The following is a 27,031-nucleotide window of genomic DNA, read 5'->3' on the forward strand; positions in this document are numbered from 1 at the left end:
TTTTCAATACCATTCATTCCAGAATGCCAATATTTTATCTAAATTATCCAAAAGCCAAACTCTGAATATATACTTTTGTGTCTTTGTTTCTTTTTCAGATCCTCCAGGACCACCTTCAAATCCGCATGTCACTGATACGACCAAGAAATCTGCTTCTTTGGCATGGGGCAAGCCTCATTATGATGGTGGACTTGAAATCACTGGCTATGTTGTGGAGCATCAAAAAGTAGGAGATGAGGCCTGGATAAAAGATACCACAGGAACTGCCCTCAGAATCACTCAGTTCGTTGTTCCTGATCTTCAGACTAAAGAAAAATACAACTTTAGAATCAGTGCCATCAACGATGCAGGTGTTGGGGAGCCAGCGGTGATTCCAGATGTTGAAATTGTAGAACGGGAAATGGCTCCTGATTTTGAACTAGATGCCGAGCTTCGAAGAACACTTGTTGTTAGAGCAGGACTCAGTATTAGAATATTTGTGCCGATTAAAGGTCGTCCTGCTCCTGAAGTGACATGGACCAAAGATAACATCAACCTGAAAAACCGAGCCAACATTGAAAATACAGAATCATTTACTCTTCTGATTATCCCAGAATGTAACAGATATGATACCGGTAAATTTGTCATGACCATTGAAAACCCGGCTGGGAAGAAAAGTGGCTTTGTGAATGTCAGAGTCTTGGACACGCCAGGCCCAGTCCTCAACCTGCGGCCTACAGACATCACAAAGGACAGTGTCACCCTGCACTGGGACCTCCCTCTGATAGATGGAGGCTCACGTATAACAAATTACATTGTAGAGAAACGTGAAGCAACACGGAAATCTTATTCCACAGTCACCACTAAGTGCCATAAATGCACATATAAAGTTACCGGCTTGTCTGAAGGGTGTGAATACTTCTTCAGAGTGATGGCAGAGAATGAATATGGAATTGGCGAGCCAAGAGAAACTACAGAGCCTGTAAAAGCCTCTGAAGCACCATCTCCACCAGACACCCTTAACATCATGGACATAACTAAGAGCACTGTCAGCCTGGCATGGCCTAAGCCCAAACACGATGGTGGCAGCAAGATCACTGGCTATGTGATTGAAGCCCAAAGAAAAGGCTCTGACCAGTGGACCCACATCACAACCGTGAAAGGGTTAGAATGTGTTGTGAGGAATCTAACTGAAGGAGAGGAATACACCTTCCAAGTGATGGCAGTGAACAGCGCGGGGAGAAGTGCCCCTAGAGAAAGCAGACCCATCATTGTCAAGGAGCAGACAATGCTTCCAGAGCTGGATCTCCGTGGCATCTATCAGAAACTGGTCATTGCCAGAGCTGGTGACAACATCAAAGTTGAAATTCCAGTGCTCGGTCGACCCAAGCCCACAGTGACATGGAAAAAAGGAGACCAAATTCTTAAACAGACACAGAGAGTTAATTTTGAAACCACAGCAACTTCAACCATTTTAAATATCAATGAGTGTGTCAGAAGTGATAGTGGGCCCTATCCATTAACAGCAAGGAACATTGTAGGAGAGGTTGGTGATGTCATCACCATTCAAGTCCATGATATCCCAGGGCCACCTACTGGACCAATCAAATTTGATGAAGTTTCATCTGATTTTGTAACCTTCTCTTGGGATCCCCCTGAGAACGATGGTGGTGTACCAATAAGCAACTACGTAGTGGAAATGCGGCAGACTGACAGTACTACCTGGGTTGAGTTAGCAACCACCGTTATACGTACTACCTATAAAGCCACCCGCCTTACTACTGGATTAGAGTATCAGTTCCGTGTAAAAGCTCAGAATAGATACGGAGTCGGACCAGGCATCACATCAGCATGTATAGTTGCCAACTATCCATTTAAGGTTCCTGGACCGCCTGGTACCCCTCAGGTAACTGCAGTTACCAAGGATTCAATGACCATTAGCTGGCATGAGCCACTTTCTGATGGTGGAAGCCCTATTTTAGGATATCACGTTGAAAGAAAAGAACGAAATGGTATTCTCTGGCAGACTGTGAGCAAAGCTTTAGTACCAGGCAACATTTTCAAATCAAGTGGACTTACAGATGGTATTGCTTATGAATTCCGGGTGATTGCAGAAAACATGGCAGGCAAAAGCAAGCCAAGCAAGCCATCGGAGCCTATGTTGGCTCTGGATCCCATCGACCCACCTGGAAAACCAATACCTCTAAATATTACAAGACACACAGTGACACTTAAATGGGCTAAGCCTGAATATACTGGGGGCTTTAAAATTACCAGTTATATTGTTGAAAAGAGAGACCTTCCTAATGGACGGTGGCTGAAGGCCAACTTCAGCAACATTTTGGAGAATGAATTTACAGTCAGTGGCCTAACAGAAGATGCTGCATATGAATTCCGTGTGATTGCCAAAAATGCTGCAGGTGCCATCAGTCCACCATCTGAGCCATCTGATGCTATCACTTGCAGGGATGACATTGAAGCACCAAAGATAAAGGTGGATGTTAAATTTAAGGACACAGTTATATTAAAAGCAGGTGAAGCATTCAGACTGGAAGCTGATGTTTCAGGCCGCCCACCTCCAACAATGGAATGGACCAAAGATGGAAAAGAGCTGGAAGGCACAGCAAAGTTAGAAATAAAAATTGCAGATTTCTCTACTCATCTGGTAAACAAAGATTCAACAAGAAGGGATAGTGGTGCCTATACCCTTACAGCAACTAATCCTGGTGGCTTTGCTAAACACATTTTCAATGTCAAAGTTCTTGACAGACCAGGCCCACCTGAAGGACCTTTGGCTGTAACTGAAGTGACATCAGAAAAGTGTGTACTATCATGGTTGCCTCCACTGGATGATGGAGGTGCCAAAATTGATCATTACATAGTACAGAAACGTGAAACCAGCAGATTGGCATGGACAAATGTAGCCTCAGAAGTCCAAGTAACAAAGCTAAAGGTCACTAAACTCTTGAAAGGCAATGAATACATATTCCGTGTCATGGCTGTAAATAAATATGGAGTGGGAGAGCCACTGGAATCAGAGCCTGTGCTTGCAGTGAATCCTTATGGACCCCCTGATCCGCCCAAAAACCCTGAAGTGACAGCTATTACTAAAGACTCGATGGTTGTCTGCTGGGGACATCCTGATTCTGATGGTGGAAGTGAAATCATCAATTATATTGTGGAACGGCGTGATAAAGCTGGCCAACGCTGGATTAAATGCAACAAAAAAACTCTTACTGATTTAAGATATAAAGTGTCTGGACTGACAGAAGGACATGAATATGAGTTCAGGATTATGGCTGAAAATGCTGCTGGAATTAGTGCACCAAGTCCTACCAGTCCATTTTACAAGGCCTGTGACACTGTGTTTAAACCCGGACCACCAGGTAACCCACGTGTTCTAGATACAAGCAGATCATCCATTTCAATCGCTTGGAATAAACCTATCTATGATGGTGGATCAGAAATCACTGGGTATATGGTTGAGATTGCCCTGCCAGAGGAAGATGAATGGCAGATTGTCACTCCACCAGCAGGACTCAAGGCAACTTCTTATACTATCACTGGCCTCACAGAGAATCAGGAATATAAGATTCGCATCTATGCCATGAATTCCGAAGGACTTGGGGAACCCGCCCTTGTTCCTGGAACTCCGAAGGCTGAAGACAGAATGCTGCCTCCAGAAATTGAACTGGATGCTGACCTGCGCAAAGTTGTTACGATAAGGGCCTGCTGCACGCTGAGACTTTTTGTTCCAATCAAAGGAAGGCCTGCACCTGAGGTGAAGTGGGCCCGGGAACATGGAGAATCTTTAGATAAAGCTAGCATTGAATCCACAAGCTCTTACACACTGCTTATTGTTGGAAATGTAAACAGATTTGACAGTGGCAAATACATACTAACTGTAGAAAATAGTTCAGGCAGCAAGTCTGCATTTGTCAACGTTAGAGTTCTTGATACACCAGGCCCTCCACAGAATCTGAAGGTAAAGGAGGTCACTAAGACATCTGTCACACTGACATGGGACCCACCTCTCCTTGATGGAGGTTCAAAAATCAAGAACTATATTGTTGAAAAGCGGGAATCAACAAGAAAAGCATATTCAACTGTTGCAACAAACTGCCACAAGACTTCCTGGAAGGTAGACCAGCTTCAAGAAGGCTGTAGCTACTATTTCAGGGTTCTCGCAGAAAATGAATATGGCATTGGGCTGCCTGCTGAAACCGCGGAATCTGTGAAAGCATCAGAACGACCTCTTCCTCCAGGAAAAATAACTTTGATGGATGTCACAAGAAATAGTGTGTCACTCTCTTGGGAGAAGCCAGAGCATGATGGAGGCAGCCGAATTTTAGGCTACATTGTGGAGATGCAGAGCAAAGGCAGTGACAAATGGGCCACGTGTGCCACAGTCAAGGTCACTGAAGCCACTATCACTGGATTAATTCAGGGTGAAGAATACTCTTTCCGTGTTTCAGCTCAGAATGAAAAGGGCATCAGTGATCCTAGACAACTGAGTGTGCCAGTGATCGCCAAAGATCTTGTCATTCCACCAGCCTTCAAACTCCTGTTCAATACTTTCACTGTACTGGCAGGTGAAGACCTAAAAGTTGATGTTCCATTCATTGGCCGCCCTACCCCAGCTGTAATCTGGCATAAAGATGATGTACCACTGAAGCAGACAACTAGGGTAAATGCAGAGAGCACAGAAAATAATTCACTACTGACAATAAAGGATGCCTGCCGAGAAGATGTTGGCCATTATGTGGTTAAACTGACTAACTCAGCTGGTGAAGCTACTGAAACCCTTAATGTTATTGTCCTTGACAAACCAGGGCCTCCAACTGGACCAGTTAAAATGGATGAAGTGACAGCTGATAGTATTACTCTTTCCTGGGGCCCACCCAAGTATGATGGTGGAAGTTCTATCAATAATTATATTGTTGAGAAACGGGACACTTCCACAACCACCTGGCAAATTGTATCAGCTACAGTTGCAAGGACAACAATAAAGGCTTGCAGACTGAAGACTGGATGTGAATATCAGTTTAGAATTGCAGCTGAAAACAGATACGGAAAGAGTACCTACCTCAATTCAGAGCCTATTGTAGCCCAATATCCATTCAAAGTTCCTGGTCCTCCTGGCACTCCACTTGTCACACTGTCCTCCAGGGACAGCATGGAAGTACAATGGAATGAGCCGGTCAGTGATGGAGGAAGCAGAGTCATTGGCTATCATCTAGAACGCAAGGAAAGAAATAGTATCCTCTGGGTTAAGTTGAATAAAACACCTATTCCTCAAACCAAGTTTAAGACAACTGGCCTTGAAGAAGGTGTTGAATATGAATTTAGAGTCTCCGCAGAGAACATCGTGGGCATTGGCAAGCCGAGTAAAGTATCAGAATGTTATGTGGCTCGTGACCCATGTGATCCACCAGGACGGCCAGAGGCAATCATTGTCACAAGGAATTCTGTGACTCTTCAGTGGAAGAAACCCACCTATGATGGTGGAAGCAAGATCACTGGTTATATTGTTGAGAAGAAAGAATTACCTGAGGGCCGTTGGATGAAAGCCAGTTTTACAAATATTATTGACACTCATTTTGAAGTAACTGGCCTAGTTGAAGATCACAGATATGAGTTCCGGGTTATAGCCCGAAATGCCGCAGGAGTGTTTAGTGAGCCTTCAGAAAGCACAGGGGCAATAACAGCTAGAGATGAGGTAGATCCACCACGAATAAGTATGGATCCAAAATACAAAGACACAATCGTGGTTCATGCTGGTGAATCATTCAAGATTGATGCAGATATTTATGGCAAACCAATACCAACCATTCAGTGGATAAAAGGTGATCAGGAGCTTTCAAACACAGCTCGATTAGAAATAAAGAGCACTGACTTTGCCACCAGTCTCAGTGTAAAAGATGCAGTACGTGTCGACAGTGGAAATTACATACTGAAGGCCAAAAATGTTGCAGGAGAGAGATCAGTTACTGTGAATGTCAAGGTTCTTGATAGACCAGGGCCACCTGAAGGACCTGTTGTTATCTCAGGAGTTACAGCAGAAAAATGCACACTAGCTTGGAAACCTCCACTTCAGGATGGTGGGAGTGATATCATAAATTATATTGTGGAAAGAAGAGAAACCAGCCGCTTAGTTTGGACTGTGGTTGATGCCAATGTGCAGACTCTCAGCTGCAAGGTTACTAAGCTTCTTGAAGGCAATGAATATACTTTCCGTATAATGGCGGTAAACAAATATGGTGTTGGTGAACCTCTTGAATCTGAGCCAGTAATTGCCAAGAATCCATTTGTAGTACCAGATGCACCAAAAGCTCCAGAAGTCACAACAGTGACCAAGGACTCAATGATTGTTGTATGGGAAAGACCAGCATCTGATGGTGGCAGTGAAATTCTTGGATATGTTCTTGAGAAACGGGATAAAGAAGGCATTAGATGGACAAGATGCCATAAGCGTCTGATTGGAGAGTTGCGCCTGAGAGTAACTGGACTCTTAGAAAATCACAATTATGAGTTCAGAGTTTCTGCTGAGAATGCTGCTGGACTTAGTGAACCAAGCCCTCCTTCTGCATACCAAAAGGCTTGTGATCCTATTTATAAACCAGGACCTCCAAACAACCCCAAAGTCATAGATATTACCAGATCTTCAGTATTCCTATCTTGGAGCAAACCAATATATGATGGTGGCTGTGAAATCCAAGGATACATTGTTGAAAAATGTGATGTGAGTGTTGGTGAATGGACAATGTGCACTCCACCAACGGGAATTAATAAAACAAACATAGAAGTAGAAAAGCTGTTGGAAAAGCATGAATACAACTTCCGTATCTGTGCTATTAATAAAGCTGGAGTTGGAGAACATGCTGATGTCCCTGGACCTATTATAGTTGAAGAAAAATTGGAAGCACCAGACATTGATCTTGACCTAGAACTAAGGAAAATCATAAATATAAGGGCAGGTGGCTCCTTAAGGTTATTTGTTCCTATAAAAGGTCGTCCTACACCAGAAGTTAAATGGGGAAAGATGGATGGTGAAATTCGAGATGCAGCTATAATTGATGTCACTAGCAGTTTCACCTCTCTTGTTCTTGACAATGTCAACCGATATGATAGTGGAAAATATACACTTACATTAGAAAACAGCAGTGGAACAAAGTCTGCCTTTGTTACTGTGAGAGTTCTGGACACGCCAAGTCCACCTGTTAACCTGAAAGTCACAGAAATCACCAAAGACTCAGTATCAATTACATGGGAACCTCCTTTGTTGGATGGGGGATCCAAAATAAAAAATTACATTGTTGAGAAACGTGAAGCCACAAGAAAATCATATGCTGCTGTTGTAACTAATTGCCATAAGAATTCTTGGAAAATCGATGAGCTCCAAGAAGGTTGCAGTTATTACTTCAGAGTCACAGCTGAGAATGAGTATGGTATTGGCCTTCCTGCCCAGACTGCTGATCCAATTAAGGTTGCAGAAGTCCCACAACCTCCTGGAAAAATAACTGTGGATGATGTCACCAGAAACAGTGTCTCTCTGAGTTGGACAAAACCTGAACATGATGGTGGCAGTAAAATCATTCAGTATATTGTGGAAATGCAAGCTAAACACAGTGAGAAATGGTCAGAGTGTGCTCGAGTAAAGTCTCTTGAAGCAGTAATTTCCAACCTAACTCAAGGGGAAGAATATCTTTTTAGAGTTGTTGCTGTAAATGAAAAGGGGAGAAGTGACCCTCGGTCCCTTGCAGTTCCAATAGTTGCCAAAGATCTGGTAATTGAGCCAGATGTAAAACCTGCATTCAGTAGTTACAGTGTACAGGTTGGCCAAGATTTGAAAATAGAAGTGCCAATTTCTGGACGTCCTAAGCCAACAATTACCTGGACTAAAGATGGTCTCCCACTGAAGCAGACCACAAGAATCAATGTTACTGATTCACTGGATCTCACCACACTCAGTATTAAAGAAGCTCATAAGGATGATGGTGGACAATATGGAATCATGGTTGCCAATATTGTTGGTCAGAAGACAGCATCCATCGAAATTGTAACTCTAGATAAACCTGATCCTCCAAAAGGACCTGTTAAATTTGATGATGTCAGTGCTGAAAGTATTACATTATCTTGGAACCCTCCATTATATACAGGGGGCTGCCAAATCACCAATTACATTGTTCAGAAAAGAGATACAACCACCACAGTATGGGATGTTGTTTCTGCTACTGTTGCTAGAACTACACTCAAAGTGACCAAACTGAAAACTGGTACAGAATACCAATTTAGAATATTTGCCGAAAACAGATATGGACAAAGTTTTGCCTTAGAATCTGATCCAATTGTAGCTCAATATCCCTACAAAGAACCAGGCCCTCCAGGTACACCATTTGCCACAGCCATTTCCAAAGACTCCATGGTCATACAGTGGCATGAACCAGTCAACAATGGTGGAAGCCCAGTCATAGGTTACCACCTGGAGAGAAAAGAAAGAAATAGTATTTTGTGGACAAAGGTCAACAAAACTATTATTCATGACACCCAATTCAAAGCACAGAATCTTGAAGAAGGCATTGAATATGAATTCAGAGTGTATGCAGAAAATATTGTTGGTGTAGGCAAAGCAAGCAAGAATTCTGAATGCTATGTAGCCAGAGATCCCTGTGACCCACCAGGAACCCCAGAACCAATAATGGTTAAAAGAAATGAAATCACTTTACAGTGGACCAAACCTGTATATGATGGTGGAAGTATGATTACAGGCTACATTGTAGAGAAACGTGATTTGCCTGATGGTCGTTGGATGAAAGCCAGCTTTACAAATGTCATTGAAACTCAATTTACTGTGTCAGGTCTTACTGAAGATCAAAGATACGAATTCAGAGTCATTGCAAAGAATGCCGCTGGTGCAATAAGTAAACCCTCTGACAGTACTGGACCAATAACTGCCAAGGATGAAGTTGAACTCCCAAGAATTTCAATGGATCCAAAATTCAGAGACACAATTGTGGTAAATGCTGGAGAAACATTCAGACTTGAGGCTGATGTCCATGGAAAGCCCCTACCTACCATTGAGTGGTTAAGAGGAGATAAGGAAATTGAAGAATCTGCTAGATGTGAAATAAAGAACACAGACTTCAAGGCTTTACTTATTGTAAAAGATGCAATTAGAATTGATGGTGGGCAGTATATTTTAAGAGCTTCCAATGTTGCAGGTTCTAAGTCATTCCCAGTAAATGTAAAAGTATTAGATAGACCAGGACCTCCAGAAGGGCCAGTCCAGGTTACTGGAGTCACTTCTGAAAAATGCTCTTTAACATGGTCTCCACCACTTCAAGATGGTGGCAGTGACATTTCTCACTATGTTGTTGAAAAGCGAGAAACCAGTCGACTTGCCTGGACTGTTGTTGCTTCAGAAGTTGTGACCAATTCTCTGAAAGTTACCAAACTCTTAGAAGGTAATGAATATATTTTCCGTATAATGGCTGTCAACAAATATGGTGTTGGAGAGCCTTTGGAATCTGCACCAGTACTAATGAAAAATCCATTTGTGCTTCCTGGACCACCAAAAAGCTTGGAAGTCACAAATATTGCCAAAGACTCCATGACCGTCTGTTGGAACCGTCCAGATAGTGATGGTGGAAGTGAGATTATTGGTTACATTGTAGAGAAAAGAGACAGAAGTGGCATTCGATGGATAAAATGTAATAAACGCCGCATTACAGATTTGCGTCTAAGAGTGACAGGATTAACAGAAGATCATGAGTATGAATTCAGGGTCTCTGCAGAAAATGCTGCTGGAGTTGGGGAACCAAGTCCAGCTACAGTTTATTATAAAGCCTGTGATCCTGTGTTCAAACCTGGCCCACCCACCAATGCACACATTGTAGACACCACCAAAAATTCAATCACACTTGCCTGGGGTAAACCCATCTATGACGGTGGCAGTGAGATCCTGGGATACGTAGTAGAAATCTGTAAAGCAGATGAAGAAGAATGGCAAATAGTTACTCCACAGACTGGCCTAAGAGTTACTCGATTTGAAATTTCAAAACTCACTGAACACCAAGAGTATAAAATACGAGTCTGTGCCCTCAACAAAGTTGGTTTAGGTGAGGCTACATCAGTTCCTGGTACTGTGAAACCAGAAGATAAACTTGAAGCACCTGAACTTGACCTTGACTCTGAATTAAGAAAAGGAATTGTTGTAAGAGCTGGTGGATCTGCCAGAATTCACATTCCATTCAAAGGTCGTCCAACGCCTGAGATCACTTGGTCTCGAGAGGAAGGTGAATTCACAGATAAGGTCCAAATTGAAAAGGGAGTAAACTATACCCAACTATCAATAGATAACTGTGATAGAAATGATGCTGGAAAATACATTCTTAAGTTGGAAAACAGCAGTGGATCAAAGTCTGCTTTTGTAACTGTGAAAGTTCTTGACACTCCAGGACCACCACAGAATTTGGCAGTCAAAGAAGTGAGAAAAGATTCTGTCCTCCTGGTATGGGAGCCACCCATCATTGATGGAGGTGCAAAGGTCAAGAACTATGTGATTGACAAACGTGAGTCAACCAGAAAAGCATATGCTAATGTGAGTAGTAAATGCAGCAAAACAAGTTTTAAAGTGGAAAATCTTACAGAAGGAGCCATTTATTACTTCAGAGTCATGGCTGAAAATGAATTTGGAGTTGGTGTTCCAGTGGAAACTGTTGATGCCGTGAAAGCTGCTGAACCTCCTTCCCCACCAGGAAAGGTTACACTCACTGATGTGTCCCAGACCAGTGCATCACTTATGTGGGAGAAACCTGAACATGATGGTGGTAGCAGAATCCTGGGGTATGTTGTTGAAATGCAGCCCAAAGGAACTGAAAAATGGAGCATTGTGGCGGAATCCAAAGTCTGTAATGCAGTTGTTACTGGTTTGAGTTCTGGACAAGAATATCAGTTCCGTGTCAAAGCTTATAATGAAAAAGGAAAAAGCGATCCAAGAGTGCTGGGTGTTCCTGTCATAGCCAAGGACTTGACTATACAGCCTAGTTTAAAGTTACCATTTAACACATATAGTATCCAAGCTGGAGAAGATCTTAAAATAGAAATTCCAGTTATAGGCCGACCAAGACCTAACGTTTCTTGGGTCAAAGATGGTGAGCCTCTTAAACAGACAACAAGAGTAAACGTTGAAGAAACAGCTACCTCAACTGTTTTGCACATTAAAGAAGGTAACAAAGATGACTTTGGAAAATACACCATAACAGCAACAAATAGTGCAGGCACAGCAACAGAAAATCTCAGTGTTATCGTTTTAGAAAAGCCTGGACCTCCAGTTGGCCCAGTTCGGTTTGATGAAGTTAGTGCAGACTTTGTAGTCATATCTTGGGAACCTCCAGCCTATACTGGTGGCTGCCAAATAAGCAACTACATTGTAGAGAAGCGAGATACAACCACCACCACTTGGCACATGGTATCAGCAACAGTTGCAAGAACAACAATTAAAATAACCAAACTGAAAACAGGCACGGAGTACCAGTTTAGAATTTTTGCTGAAAACAGGTATGGAAAAAGTGCCCCACTGGATTCTAAGCCAGTTATTGTACAGTATCCATTTAAAGAACCTGGACCACCTGGAACTCCTTTTGTGACATCAATCTCAAAAGATCAAATGCTTGTGCAATGGCATGAGCCAGTTCATGATGGAGGCACCAAAATTATTGGCTACCATCTTGAACAGAAAGAAAAGAACAGTATTTTATGGGTCAAGTTAAATAAGACCCCCATTCAGGACACCAAATTCAAAACAACTGGGCTTGATGAGGGCCTTGAGTATGAGTTCAAAGTTTCTGCTGAAAATATTGTTGGCATTGGCAAGCCTAGCAAAGTGTCGGAATGCTATATTGCTCGTGATCCATGTGACCCACCTGGTCGCCCTGAAGCCATTGTTATTACAAGAAACAATGTCACACTGAAATGGAAGAAACCTGCCTATGATGGTGGTAGCAAAATAACAGGTTACCTTGTAGAAAAGAAAGATCTACCTGATGGCCGCTGGATGAAAGCCAGCTTTACCAACGTATTAGAAACTGAATTTACAGTGAGTGGACTTGTAGAAGACCAAAGATATGAATTTAGAGTAATTGCAAGAAATGCAGCTGGAAACTTTAGTGAACCATCTGAAAGTAGTGGTGCCATTACTGCAAGAGATGAAATTGATGCACCAAATGCCTCTCTGGATCCAAAATATAAAGATGTCATCGTTGTTCATGCAGGAGAGACTTTTGTTCTTGAAGCCGACATCCGTGGCAAACCTATACCTGATGTTGTTTGGTCAAAAGATGGAAAAGAACTTGAAGAAACAGCTGCTAGAATGGAAATTAAATCTACTATTCAGAAAACAACTCTTGTTGTCAAAGACTGTATACGGACTGATGGAGGACAATATATTCTGAAACTCAGCAATGTTGGTGGTACAAAGTCTATACCCATCACTGTAAAGGTACTTGACAGGCCAGGGCCTCCTGAAGGGCCTCTGAAAGTTACTGGAGTTACTGCAGAAAAATGTTACCTGGCATGGAACCCACCTTTGCAAGATGGTGGTGCTAATATTTCACATTACATCATTGAAAAGAGGGAGACAAGCCGACTCTCTTGGACCCAGGTTTCAACTGAGGTACAGGCCCTTAACTACAAAGTTACTAAACTTCTTCCTGGTAATGAGTACATTTTCCGTGTCATGGCTGTGAATAAATACGGAATTGGAGAGCCCTTGGAATCTGGGCCTGTTACAGCCTGTAATCCTTATAAGCCACCAGGTCCTCCTTCAACACCTGAAGTCTCAGCAATCACCAAAGATTCTATGGTAGTAACATGGGCACGCCCAGTAGACGATGGAGGTGCTGAAATTGAGGGCTACATTCTTGAAAAACGAGATAAGGAAGGTGTTAGATGGACCAAGTGCAACAAGAAAACATTAACGGATCTCCGGCTCAGGGTAACTGGTCTTACCGAAGGCCATTCCTATGAATTCAGAGTTGCTGCTGAAAATGCAGCTGGTGTGGGAGAACCTAGTGAGCCATCTGTTTTCTACCGTGCATGTGATGCCTTGTATCCACCAGGTCCACCAAGCAATCCAAAAGTGACGGACACTTCCAGATCTTCTGTCTCCCTGGCATGGAGTAAGCCAATTTATGATGGTGGTGCACCTGTTAAAGGCTATGTTGTAGAGGTCAAAGAAGCTGCTGCAGATGAATGGACAACTTGTACTCCACCAACAGGACTACAAGGAAAGCAGTTCACAGTGACCAAGCTTAAAGAAAATACTGAATATAACTTCCGTATTTGTGCCATCAATTCTGAAGGTGTAGGTGAACCTGCAACTCTACCTGGTTCAGTGGTTGCTCAGGAGAGGATAGAGCCACCAGAAATAGAACTCGATGCTGATCTCAGAAAGGTGGTCGTTCTGCGTGCAAGTGCTACTTTACGCTTATTTGTCACTATCAAAGGTCGACCAGAACCCGAAGTTAAATGGGAAAAGGCAGAAGGCATTCTCACTGATAGGGCTCAGATCGAGGTGACCAGCTCATTTACAATGTTGGTGATTGATAATGTTACCAGATTTGACAGTGGTCGGTATAATCTGACATTAGAAAATAATAGTGGCTCCAAAACAGCTTTTGTTAACGTCAGAGTTCTTGACTCACCAAGTGCTCCTGTGAATTTGACTGTAAGAGAAGTGAAGAAAGACTCAGTGGCGTTGTCCTGGGAACCGCCACTTATTGATGGTGGAGCTAAGATTACAAACTACATTGTTGAAAAACGAGAAACTACAAGAAAAGCCTATGCTACTGTTACAAACAATTGCACTAAAACTACTTTCAGAATTGAAAATCTACAAGAAGGATGTTCCTACTACTTCCGAGTCTTGGCTTCCAATGAATATGGGATTGGTTTGCCAGCTGAAACAACGGAACCCGTTAAAGTGTCTGAACCACCCCTCCCACCTGGAAGAGTAACTCTTGTTGATGTGACCCGTAATACAGCTACAATTAAGTGGGAGAAACCAGAAAGTGATGGTGGCAGCAAAATTATTGGTTATGTGGTTGAAATGCAGACTAAAGGGAGTGAAAAGTGGAGCACCTGCACACAAGTTAAGACTCTAGAAGCAACTATATCTGGCTTAACTGCAGGAGAAGAGTATGTCTTCAGGGTAGCTGCAGTTAATGAAAAGGGAAGAAGTGATCCAAGACAACTTGGAGTGCCAGTAATTGCAAGGGATATTGAAATAAAGCCTTCAGTTGAGCTTCCTTTCCATACTTTCAACGTAAAGGCTAGAGAACAACTTAAGATTGATGTGCCATTCAAAGGAAGACCTCAAGCTACTGTGAACTGGAAAAAAGATGGTCAGACTCTTAAAGAGACAACTAGAGTCAATGTTTCTTCTTCAAAGACTGTAACATCACTATCTATTAAGGAAGCTTCAAGGGAAGATGTTGGAACTTATGAATTATGTGTTTCAAACAGTGCTGGATCCATAACAGTTCCTCTTACTATAATTGTCCTTGACAGACCGGGACCTCCAGGTCCTATACGTATTGATGAAGTTAGTTGTGACAACATAACCATTTCTTGGAATCCTCCAGAATATGATGGTGGCTGCCAAATTAGCAATTACATCGTTGAAAAGAGAGAAACCACCTCTACAACATGGCACACAGTTTCACAAGCAGTTGCAAGAACATCCATTAAAATAGTTCGCCTGACCACAGGAAGTGAGTATCAGTTCCGTGTTTGTGCAGAAAACCGCTATGGAAAGAGCTCCTACAGTGAATCTTCAGCTGTTGTTGCAGAGTATCCATTCAGTCCCCCAGGTCCTCCTGGTACTCCTAAAGTTGTGCATGCCACAAAATCTACCATGCTTGTAACCTGGCAAGTGCCAGTTAATGACGGAGGAAGTCGAGTAATTGGCTATCATCTTGAGTATAAAGAAAGAAGCAGCATTCTTTGGTCAAAAGCAAATAAAATCCTCATTGCTGATACTCAAATGAAAGTCTCTGGCCTTGATGAAGGACTGATGTATGAGTATCGTGTATATGCTGAGAATATTGCTGGAATCGGTAAATGCAGTAAATCTTGTGAACCAGTCCCTGCAAGAGATCCTTGTGACCCTCCTGGACAACCTGAAGTCACAAATATCACAAGAAAATCAGTGTCACTTAAATGGTCTAAACCACATTATGATGGTGGAGCTAAAATCACAGGATACATTGTTGAACGCAGAGAACTACCAGATGGCCGGTGGCTGAAGTGCAATTATACTAATATACAGGAAACACACTTTGAAGTAACTGAACTTACTGAAGATCAGCGTTATGAATTCCGGGTTTTTGCAAAGAATGCTGCTGACTCAATTAGTGAGCCATCTGAATCCACTGGGCCTATTACAGTTAAAGATGATGTTGAGGCTCCAAGAATTATGATGGATGTCAAGTTCCGAGATGTTATTGTTGTCAAAGCTGGAGAGGTCCTTAAGATAAATGCAGACATTGCAGGGCGACCTCTGCCAGTAATTTCCTGGGCCAAGGATGGTGTAGAAATTGAAGAAAGAGCAAGAACAGAAATAATCTCAACAGACAATCATACTTTGTTAACAGTTAAAGACTGTGTAAGACGAGACACTGGGCAATATGTACTAACACTGAAGAATGTTGCCGGCACTCGGTCTGTGGCCATTAATTGCAAGGTACTTGATAAGCCTGGTCCACCAGCAGGACCACTTGAAATAAATGGCCTCACTGCTGAGAAATGCTCTCTTTCCTGGGGACGCCCCCAAGAAGATGGTGGTGCAGATATCGACTATTACATCGTAGAAAAACGTGAAACAAGCCACCTTGCATGGACAATATGTGAAGGAGAGTTACGGACGACATCCTGTAAAGTAACCAAGTTACTCAAAGGCAATGAATATATATTTAGAGTAACTGGTGTTAATAAATACGGTGTTGGTGAGCCTCTAGAGAGTGTAGCTGTAAAGGCACTAGATCCATTTACAGTTCCAAGTCCACCCACATCTTTGGAAATTACTTCTGTGACGAAAGAATCTATGACGCTTTGCTGGTCAAGACCTGAGAGTGATGGAGGTAGTGAAATATCTGGATATATAATTGAAAGACGAGAGAAAAATAGCCTAAGATGGGTGCGTGTAAACAAAAAACCAGTTTATGATCTGAGAGTGAAATCAACAGGACTTCGGGAAGGATGTGAATATGAATATCGTGTTTATGCAGAAAATGCTGCTGGCCTAAGTCTTCCAAGTGAAACCTCTCCCTTAATTCGAGCAGAAGATCCAGTGTTCCTACCATCTCCTCCATCTAAACCCAAAATTGTGGACTCAGGCAAGACAACTATAACTATTGCCTGGGTTAAGCCACTGTTTGATGGTGGGGCCCCAATAACTGGATATACTGTTGAATACAAAAAATCTGATGACACCGACTGGAAAACTGCCATTCAGAGCTTACGAGGGACAGAATATACAATAAGTGGACTAACAACAGGAGCTGAATATATTTTCAGAGTAAGATCTGTCAATAAGGTTGGTGCTAGTGACCCCAGTGATAGCTCCGACCCTCAGATAGCAAAGGAAAGAGAAGAAGAACCTGTATTTGATATTGACAGTGAAATGAGGAAGACTTTGATTGTCAAGGCCGGTGCCTCATTTACCATGACTGTGCCTTTCCGAGGAAGACCAGTGCCCAATGTCTTGTGGAGTAAGCCAGACACTGACCTCCGCGCTAGAGCTTATATTGATACCACAGACTCTCGTACCTCACTGACCATTGAAAATGCCAACAGAAATGACTCTGGAAAGTACACATTAACAATTCAGAATGTTTTGAGTGCTGCTTCACTGACCTTAGTTGTCAAAGTTTTAGATTCCCCGGGTCCTCCAACCAACATTGCTGTGCAAGATGTAACCAAAGAGTCTGCAGTGTTATCCTGGGATGTTCCTGAAAACGATGGCGGAGCACCAGTGAAGAATTACCACATAGAAAAACGTGAGGCCAGCAAGAAAGCATGGGTCTCTGTGACCAACAACTGTAACCGCCTCTCCTACAAAGTTACCAATTTACAAGAAGGAGCTATCTACTACTTCAGAGTCTCTGGAGAAAATGAGTTTGGTGTTGGTATACCAGCTGAAACAAAGGAAGGAGTAAAAATAACAGGTATGTTTTAAGAATAAGGAAATTCTACATATCCACATTAATTTTGCTAGAATAGTGTGAATCATTCTAATTAGTCATTATTTCATCTTAAATGCTTTTGGGTTCACACCCTTCACACCCCAGACTATTCATACTATGGCACAAAATGGAATCTCTAGTGAAGAAAGTCTTTCGTTGATTAAAAAAACAGAAATTTACATAGCTAAAATTGGACAATTTATGTTGAATTTAAGTATTATTGAATCTAACTGTATGTATATGTAGGTATACATGCTTATATATACACAGATTTTACATATATATAGTGTGTTTGACACATATATCATATGTATGTGCATGTGTGTGTGTACAGAAATTGTATCATAAAGTTTTTTAAAAGATTGTTCATCTTGTTCCTCTTTTTTATACCCATGATTAATTTGGAGTAAATGTTATCACTTAATCTGGTCATTTTACCCTTAATTTGGATTTGAATGCTATAGCATGTAATGACATAGCTTGTGGGAGGCTTGGTTGGCTCAGAAGCAAAATGGGTCATGTAAAAAGGAAGGAAGACTAAAATCAAAGTAAAAATATGGTCTTCATTTAAAAGTTTTCTTTTGACGATACATGAAGAATGCACATTTAAAAAGTTGTAATAATTATTCACTTTCTTTTGATGCTTGTTTTCTTAGAAAAACCAAGCCCACCTGAAAAACTTGGAGTAACAAGTACATCCAAAGACAGTGTTTCCCTGACCTGGCTGAAGCCTGAACATGATGGCGGAAGCAGAATTGTACACTATGTTGTTGAAGCACTAGAAAAAGGACAGAAAAACTGGGTTAAATGTGCAGTGGCAAAGTCAACCCACCACGTTGTTTCTGGTCTGAGGGAGAATTCTGAATACTTTTTCCGGGTGTTTGCTGAAAATCAAGCTGGCCTGAGTGACCCGAGAGAGCTTCTGCTTCCTGTTCTTATTAAGGAGCAACTAGGTATGTCTAATTTTGTGTAGAAGCAAAATTTGAAATTATTTGCATTGATTTATGTTAATTTTCAGAAACCCTTTTTCACTTTCACTTTCTGTACTCATTTTTCAGAACCACCTGAAATTGATATGAAGAATTTCCCAAGTCACACCGTATATGTTAGAGCTGGTTCAAACCTTAAAGTTGACATTCCAATCTCTGGAAAACCACTTCCCAAAGTGACCTTATCAAGAGATGGTGTCCCCGTGAAGGCAACCATGAGATTTAATACCGAAATTACTGCTGAGAACCTGACCATCAATCTCAAAGAAAGTGTTACAGCTGATGCTGGGAGATATGAGATCACTGCTGCCAACTCCAGTGGTACAGCCAAAGCTTTCATTAACATTGTTGTGCTGGACAGGCCTGGTCCTCCAACTGGCCCTGTCGTTATTAGTGATATAACTGAAGAAAGTGTGACTCTCAAGTGGGAGCCACCTAAGTATGATGGTGGAAGTCAAGTTACCAACTACATTCTACTTAAAAGAGAAACCAGTACTGCAGTATGGACTGAAGTGTCTGCAACAGTTGCAAGAACCATGATGAAAGTCATGAAACTGACCACAGGAGAAGAATACCAATTCCGCATCAAGGCAGAAAACCGCTTTGGCATCAGTGATCACATAGATTCAGCTTGTGTGACTGTCAAACTACCATACAGTAAGTTGTCCAACTTTTCAAAGATCCAGGTTTTCTTTTACCATAAATGTGTTATTATCTGTACTAATCTATAGGATTTCTCTCTTTTGTAGCAACACCTGGACCACCATCTACACCATGGGTCACTAATGTTACTCGAGAAAGCATCACTGTGGGCTGGCATGAACCAGTGTCAAATGGAGGCAGTGCAGTCATAGGCTATCACCTGGAAATGAAAGACAGAAACAGTATTTTATGGCAAAAAGCCAACAAACTGGTCATCCGCACAACTCACTTCAAAGTCACAACAATCAGTGCTGGACTTATTTATGAATTCAGGGTGTATGCAGAAAATGCTGCTGGAGTTGGAAAACCCAGCCATCCTTCTGAACCAGTCTTGGCAATTGATGCTTGTGGTATGTATTTGTCATGGGAAGGGCAGTTCTGATAACAGAAATGCAAATCTTACTTCTGCGAAGCCAGATATTATGATATAAGTGCCGCTAATCTGCTTCTCTTATTACCACAGAACCCCCAAGAAATGTTCGTATCACTGATATTTCAAAGAACTCTGTCAGCCTTTCGTGGCAACAACCAGCTTTTGATGGAGGTAGCAAGATTACAGGCTACATTGTTGAAAGACGTGACCTTCCAGATGGCAGATGGACCAAGGCCAGCTTCACCAATGTTACTGAAACTCAATTCACCATCTCTGGCTTGACTCAGAATTCCCAGTATGAATTCCGTGTCTTTGCTAGGAATGCTGTTGGTTCCATTAGCAATCCATCTGAGGCTGTAGGGCCCATTACTTGCATCGATTCTTATGGTAAGCATGCTTAGCACTTTGAATCACAATAGCTGTTTAACTCAGTATTTCCCCGTACCTTTTCCTAGTTCTGATCTATAGAATAACTTTTATTCTGTGCCTTAATGAGGTTTTTGGAAGAACTTATGAACTAGCTGGGAGTCTGAGGAAAATTCCTTAAATACCTTTCCAGCCCTCTTGACTTGACTGTAAAGTGAGAGATTTAGACCTCAGGATATCTACGGGCCTTTCCAACTTCAACCTTTTATGATTGTTTGATTGTACGAGTTGGCGCTTTCATTCTATTTTAAATTATCAGAGTCAATAATTAAACCATGGTTGAGTTCCTAGAGAATATTGCTCTTAAATAGGCCACAGACTAAACAGAGACTTCGTTTTTGGTGGGGTTTTTTTTTGTTTGTTTTTTTGTTTTTTTGTTTTTTTTTGAGACAGAGTCTCACTCTGTCGCCCAGGCTGGAGTGCAGTGGTACGGTCTTGGCTCACTGCAACCTCCACCTCCTGGGCTCAAACGATTCTCGTGCCTCAGCCACCTGAGTAGCTGGGATTACAGGCATGCCCCACCACACCCAGCTAATTTTTTGTATTTTTAGTAGGGACGGAGTTTCACCATGTTGGCCAGGCTGGTCTCAACCTCCTGACCTCAGGTGATCCACCCACCTCGGCCTCCCAAAGTGTTGGGATTACAGGTGTGAGCCACCACACCTGGCCTAAACACAGACTTTGATGATGATAGTATTAGCAGCAGCTAACATTTATTAATTTTCATGAATTCTTTCCCTTAGTTCTCATAGCCCTCATATTAGCCATCTTATAGAAGGGAAACCGAGGCTGAGAGTGCTTCTGTAACTTCCCTGTTAGGGATGGAGTGGGAATTCAAACAGACAGACTTCAGAGCCCTCTCTATCATGGTTAGTCCAAAATGCATATTCTTCACCATTCTGGAAAATAAGTGGCACATTCAACTCAACAATGTTTTGAAAATTAAAACGTCATGAGAGTCAGGTATCCTGTGACACTTTTCCTAAAAGATCTCCAATCACTAAGAGAAAATTGAGCCACTATAGTGTCTGGGCAAAAGTATCCACTCCCATCTTCATGCTGAGAATCTCAGGGCTGTTCTTTATTTATGAATCAGGCTTTGTGGATACTGCATCAGTGTTTATGAGAGTATGAAGCAAGTCAAATTTAGTTCTCTTTCTTGATCATTCCAAACAACATGGCAGAAAATCTGTCCAGTGAGTATGTAGTTCTGTGGGTAGAGAATTCAGACTTTAGGGGTCTGACATGAACCATCCACACCTGGATATCAGTGAACTGGGAAGGAAAAAGAAAAAGAATAGGAGGTGCTTAGAAGAAAAGGAAAAAAAAGCTAAAGTGAAAGAAAATGTTTAACAGCTTCTTCCATGATGTTCTCACTATCATATCCCATTTCATCACTGGAATAAAGCAACTAATGGACTTTAAAACACATGTAAAAGGTGCTTAAGTCCCTGCACAACTCACAGTCTTTCTACCCCATCTGAGATAAAGGAGTGGCCTATAAATTTTTAATTTTTAAATAATAATTGCATAGAATTATAATGACGGGGTGTGTGTATAATTTAATAACGGCCAATGACCTTACTTTAAGGTTGGTGCAACTATTTTTTTCCATCCTTATAATATTTTAAATATTTCTCATCTGTTTTTCTTGCAGGTGGTCCTGTAATTGATTTGCCTCTAGAATATACAGAAGTTGTCAAATACAGAGCAGGTACATCTGTGAGGCTCAGAGCTGGCATTTCTGGCAAACCTGCGCCTACAATTGAGTGGTATAAAGATGATAAAGAATTACAAACCAATGCACTGGTTTGTGTCGAAAATACCACGGACCTCGCATCTATACTCATCAAAGATGCCGATCGCCTTAATAGTGGATGCTATGAATTAAAACTAAGGAATGCCATGGGCTCAGCCTCCGCCACCATCAGAGTACAGATCCTTGGTAGGCGCTGAATACAGACCACTGTCATATTACATTTGCCTAAAGCTTAGTAATTCTGAGTAAGTAGGCTTTAAAGAAGTACTAACATTGTGTTTTGTCCTTTCATTGATAGACAAACCGGGCCCACCTAGTGGACCAATTGAATTTAAGACTGTAACTGCTGAAAAGATCACCATTCTCTGGCGGCCTCCAGCTGATGATGGTGGTGCAAAAATCACCCACTACATTGTGGAAAAGCGTGAGACAAGCCGCGTTGTGTGGTCTATGGTGTCTGAACATTTGGAAGAGTGCATCATTACAACCACCAAAATTATCAAAGGAAATGAATATATCTTCCGGGTCCGAGCCGTCAACAAATATGGAATTGGCGAGCCACTGGAATCTGATTCCGTTGTAGCCAAGAACGCATTTGGTGAGACATGATTTCATTAGAAAATTGAAATATAAAAAATTTAAAAATAAACTATGTTAACCTGTGCATATGCTTTAATTTTCTTTTGTATAACACCTGTCTCATTACCATCCTTTTCACAAGGTGAAAAATATAAAAAATAAAATTAATATTCTTGGAAAGAATGTGAACATCAAAGGTACAATTTATCAGTAATGTTGATTCTTGTACCTTGTTTTCCTTTCCTTTCTAAATAGTCACACCTGGGCCACCAGGCATACCAGAAGTGACAAAGATTACCAAGAATTCGATGACTGTTGTATGGAGCAGGCCAATTGCAGATGGTGGTAGTGATGTAAGTGGCTATTTCCTTGAAAAACGAGATAAGAAGAGTCTAGGATGGTTTAAAGTACTAAAAGAGACTATCCGTGACACCAGACAAAAAGTAACAGGACTCACAGAAAACAGTGACTATCAATACAGAGTTTGTGCTGTAAATGCTGCTGGACAGGGTCCATTTTCTGAACCATCTGAATTCTACAAAGCTGCTGATCCTATTGGTAAGTGCTCATACCTGCAGCATCTTCACCTGTGTCTTCTAAATTTGCCTGTGTGACTAAATTATACATGATTGTGTAATTATTTTATTGTGAATGGCCATTCCAGATCCTCCAGGTCCACCTGCTAAGATAAGAATTGCAGATTCAACCAAGTCATCCATCACCCTTGGCTGGAGTAAGCCTGTCTATGATGGGGGCAGTGCTGTTACTGGGTATGTTGTTGAAATGAGACAAGGAGAGGAAGAGGAATGGACTATTGTCTCTACCAAAGGAGAGGTCAGAACTACAGAATATGTGGTATCCAACCTGAAACCTGGAGTCAATTACTACTTCCGGGTATCTGCTGTAAACTGTGCTGGACAAGGAGAACCTATAGAAATGACTGAACCTGTACAAGCTAAAGATATACTTGGTATGTACCTACTGGTGTGATTATGTTTTTTTATAAGCATACTTCCAGGAAATCACTTGTTTTTTACTTTTAAAATTCACTGTATATATCCATTTTATGCCTACAGAGGCACCAGAGATTGACCTGGATGTGGCTCTCAGAACTTCTGTTATTGCCAAAGCTGGTGAAGATGTACAAGTGCTGATTCCCTTTAAAGGTAGACCTCCACCTACTGTCACATGGAGAAAAGATGAGAAGAATATTGGCAGTGATGCCAGATACAGCATTGAAAACACTGATTCATCTTCATTACTCACCATTCCTCAAGTTACTCGCAATGATACAGGAAAATATATTCTCACAATAGAAAATGGAGTTGGTGAACCTAAGTCTTCAACTGTGAGTGTTAAAGTGCTTGACACACCAGCTGCCTGCCAGAAACTACAGGTTAAACATGTTTCTCGAGGCACAGTCACTTTGCTCTGGGATCCTCCTCTCATTGATGGAGGATCTCCAATAATTAATTACGTAATTGAAAAGAGAGATGCCACCAAGAGAACATGGTCTGTCGTATCACACAAATGTTCTAGCACATCCTTCAAGCTAACAGAGTTGTCAGAGAAGACTCCATTCTTCTTCAGAGTTCTTGCAGAAAATGAAATTGGAATTGGAGAACCCTGTGAAACTACGGAGCCAGTGAAGGCTGCTGAAGTACCAGCTCCTATACGTGATCTCTCAATGAAAGACTCAACAAAGACATCTGTCATCCTCAGCTGGACCAAACCTGACTTTGATGGTGGTAGCGTCATCACAGAATATGTTGTAGAAAGGAAAGGTAAAGGTGAACAGACATGGTCCCACGCTGGCATAAGTAAGACATGTGAAATTGAGGTTAGCCAACTTAAGGAGCAGTCAGTCCTGGAGTTCAGAGTGTTTGCCAAAAATGAGAAAGGACTGAGTGATCCTGTCACTATTGGGCCAATTACAGTGAAAGAACTTATTATTACGCCTGAAGTTGACCTGTCAGATATCCCTGGGGCACAAGTCACTGTGAGAATTGGGCACAATGTGCACCTTGAATTACCTTATAAAGGAAAGCCCAAACCATCCATCAGTTGGCTGAAAGATGGCTTGCCACTGAAAGAAAGTGAATTTGTTCGTTTCAGTAAAACCGAAAACAAAATTACTTTGAGTATTAAGAATGCCAAGAAGGAGCATGGAGGAAAATACACTGTTATTCTTGATAATGCAGTGTGTAGAAATGCAGTCCCCATTACAGTCATCACCCTTGGCCCACCATCAAAACCCAAAGGACCCATTCGATTTGATGAAATCAAGGCTGATAGTGTCATCCTGTCATGGGATGTACCTGAAGATGATGGAGGAGGAGAAATTACTTGTTACAGCATCGAGAAGCGGGAAACTTCACAAACTAATTGGAAGATGGTGTGTTCAAGTGTTGCCAGGACGACTTTCAAAGTTCCTAATCTAGTCAAAGACGCTGAGTACCAGTTTAGAGTGAGGGCAGAAAACAGATACGGAGTCAGCCAACCACTTGTCTCAAACATTATTGTGGCAAAACACCAGTTCAGGATTCCTGGTCCCCCAGGAAAGCCAGTTATATACAATGTGACTTCTGATGGCATGTCACTAACTTGGGATGCTCCAGTTTATGATGGTGGTTCAGAAGTTACTGGATTCCACGTTGAAAAGAAAGAAAGAAATAGCATCCTCTGGCAAAAAGTTAATACATCACCAATCTCCGGAAGAGAATATAGAGCTACTGGACTGGTAGAAGGTCTGGATTACCAATTCCGTGTATATGCTGAAAATTCTGCTGGCCTAAGCTCACCTAGTGACCCAAGCAAATTTACCTTAGCTGTTTCTCCAGTAGGTAAGTGATTATTATTCAAATACATTTAGTTTAACAATTGAACATATTAGAAACAAATATATCAAAGAATGCTTTTCTTCTCTGTATCACCTTCTTACATATCTTCTTGTCACTAGAGAACTGGTGATGTAAAGCAAGAGGAATGATTTTAAATCAGTCTAATAAACTAATTTGAAGTTCATTTTAAAGACTATGAAATGGAAAGTTGAAATTAATGACCAAAATGAGTTTGGGAGATTGAATAAATTATTTATTATAAAAATTTTATTTATTAAAATTATTGAATAATTTTATTTTTCTTCCATGGATGATTAAGACCTGGTTACAAATGTAATGATGCATTTACCTTCCTTATAATATTTTAGACCCACCTGGCACTCCTGACTACATTGATGTCACCCGGGAAACCATCACACTTAAATGGAACCCACCATTGCGTGATGGAGGCAGTAAGATTGTGGCCTATAGCATTGAGAAACGGCAAGGAAATGAACGCTGGGTGAGATGCAACTTTACTGACGTCAGTGAATGTCAGTACACAGTTACAGGACTCAGTCCTGGGGATCGCTATGAGTTCAGAATAATTGCAAGAAATGCTGTTGGAACTATAAGCCCGCCCTCACAGTCTTCTGGCATTATTATGACAAGAGATGAAAATGGTAAGCATTTACAACTTATTTCCAATGAGACTAAGCGCATTCACATTTTTAAAAACCACATTTGGCCTCTGGCCTGTAAAATGGGAACAGAAACAAATTACCCGAAGTTGCTAAGTGAATGAATTATGTCTTTCTACCTTTCAGATGAAAAGAAGAAAAAAGTAATTGGCATCAATTATTTTTACCATGTCTATTATTTCACTCCATTCCCACGTAAAGAGCATGCAGCAAGTTGGAATGAGTTTTTAGCTTTGTAATTTTCGCCACTTACAGTAAATAAAGAAAAAAGGTTCTCAAGGATAACTGTCCATCTTCACTGAAGTTATTAAAATACAACATACATCCAACAATACAATCATTCCCTTGCTTGAATGCAGCTAATGGCCTCTTAAAAGAACTTGTTTGTGCAGCAAAGTAAATGATCTGTAAATGTTTCACTTTTCTTTTTACAAACAGCAATGCAAAATTAAAAACATGACAGGCATTACAAAGCGAATAATAATAGGCAAATACCTAACCCCATAGTCCAAATTCTCAATTATCAATCCTACTTTCAAAATAGCCTTTGGTAGCACAGTACAAGTCATTACTCTTCCAGGCCTTGTGATATGGCACTACTGAAAAATATATATTTCTTTTGTTTTTATTAAGCCAAACTAATACACAGTATTTCTCTTCCTTTTATAGTTCCACCAATAGTAGAGTTTGGTCCTGAGTACTTTGATGGTCTCATTATTAAGTCTGGAGAGAGCCTTAGAATTAAAGCTTTGGTACAAGGAAGACCAGTGCCTCGAGTAACTTGGTTCAAAGATGGAGTGGAAATCGAAAAGAGGATGAATATGGAAATAACCGATGTCCTTGGATCCACCAGCCTATTTGTTAGAGATGCTACTCGGGACCATCGTGGTATATATACAGTGGAAGCCAAAAATGCATCTGGTTCTGCAAAAGCAGAAATTAAAGTGAAAGTACAAGGTACTTTTAAAATAGCTTCTTAATGTTACAATTTATGAACTTGGATTAGAGACATGCCTAGTTGTGTTTTAATGGACAAGGAAAAAGAAACTAACTCTAGAAACTTTTTCTTACAGATACACCAGGAAAAGTAGTTGGGCCAATAAGATTCACCAATATTACTGGGGAGAAGATGACTCTGTGGTGGGATGCTCCACTCAACGACGGTTGTGCTCCCATAACCCACTACATCATTGAAAAACGGGAAACCAGCAGACTTGCTTGGGCACTAATTGAGGATAAATGTGAAGCCCAAAGTTACACTGCCATTAAACTAATAAACGGCAATGAATACCAATTCCGTGTTTCTGCAGTTAACAAGTTTGGTGTTGGCAGGCCACTTGATTCTGATCCAGTGGTTGCTCAAATACAATACAGTAAGTTTGCATTTTTGCTAAGTGGTACTATGTCAAAAGATTAACCTTCCAAGCAAATGTATCTAATTGATTTGGGGTTTTGTTTTTG

The 27,031-nt window shown here is 41.3% G+C and overlaps 1 protein-coding gene across 1 annotated transcript in view; it reads left to right on the forward strand.

The window, feature by feature from the left end:
• Positions 1-27,031, forward strand: part of TTN (titin) — a 273,451-nt gene that overhangs the window by 221,957 nt on the left and 24,463 nt on the right. The window contains exons 307-319 of the mRNA XM_050750513.1: positions 99-17,204; positions 17,879-18,175; positions 18,281-18,868; positions 18,961-19,263; positions 19,377-19,673; positions 21,370-21,657; positions 21,770-22,069; positions 22,306-22,608; positions 22,715-23,020; positions 23,127-24,893; positions 25,259-25,552; positions 26,240-26,527; positions 26,644-26,943. Coding sequence (XP_050606470.1) covers positions 99-17,204; positions 17,879-18,175; positions 18,281-18,868; positions 18,961-19,263; positions 19,377-19,673; positions 21,370-21,657; positions 21,770-22,069; positions 22,306-22,608; positions 22,715-23,020; positions 23,127-24,893; positions 25,259-25,552; positions 26,240-26,527; positions 26,644-26,943 — 22,437 coding nt within the window. The remainder of the gene's footprint in view (positions 1-98; positions 17,205-17,878; positions 18,176-18,280; positions 18,869-18,960; positions 19,264-19,376; positions 19,674-21,369; positions 21,658-21,769; positions 22,070-22,305; positions 22,609-22,714; positions 23,021-23,126; positions 24,894-25,258; positions 25,553-26,239; positions 26,528-26,643; positions 26,944-27,031) is intronic.

This window comes from Macaca thibetana, chromosome 12 (assembly GCF_024542745.1).
Source record: "Macaca thibetana thibetana isolate TM-01 chromosome 12, ASM2454274v1, whole genome shotgun sequence".
Classification (NCBI taxonomy): Eukaryota; Metazoa; Chordata; class Mammalia; order Primates; family Cercopithecidae; genus Macaca; species Macaca thibetana.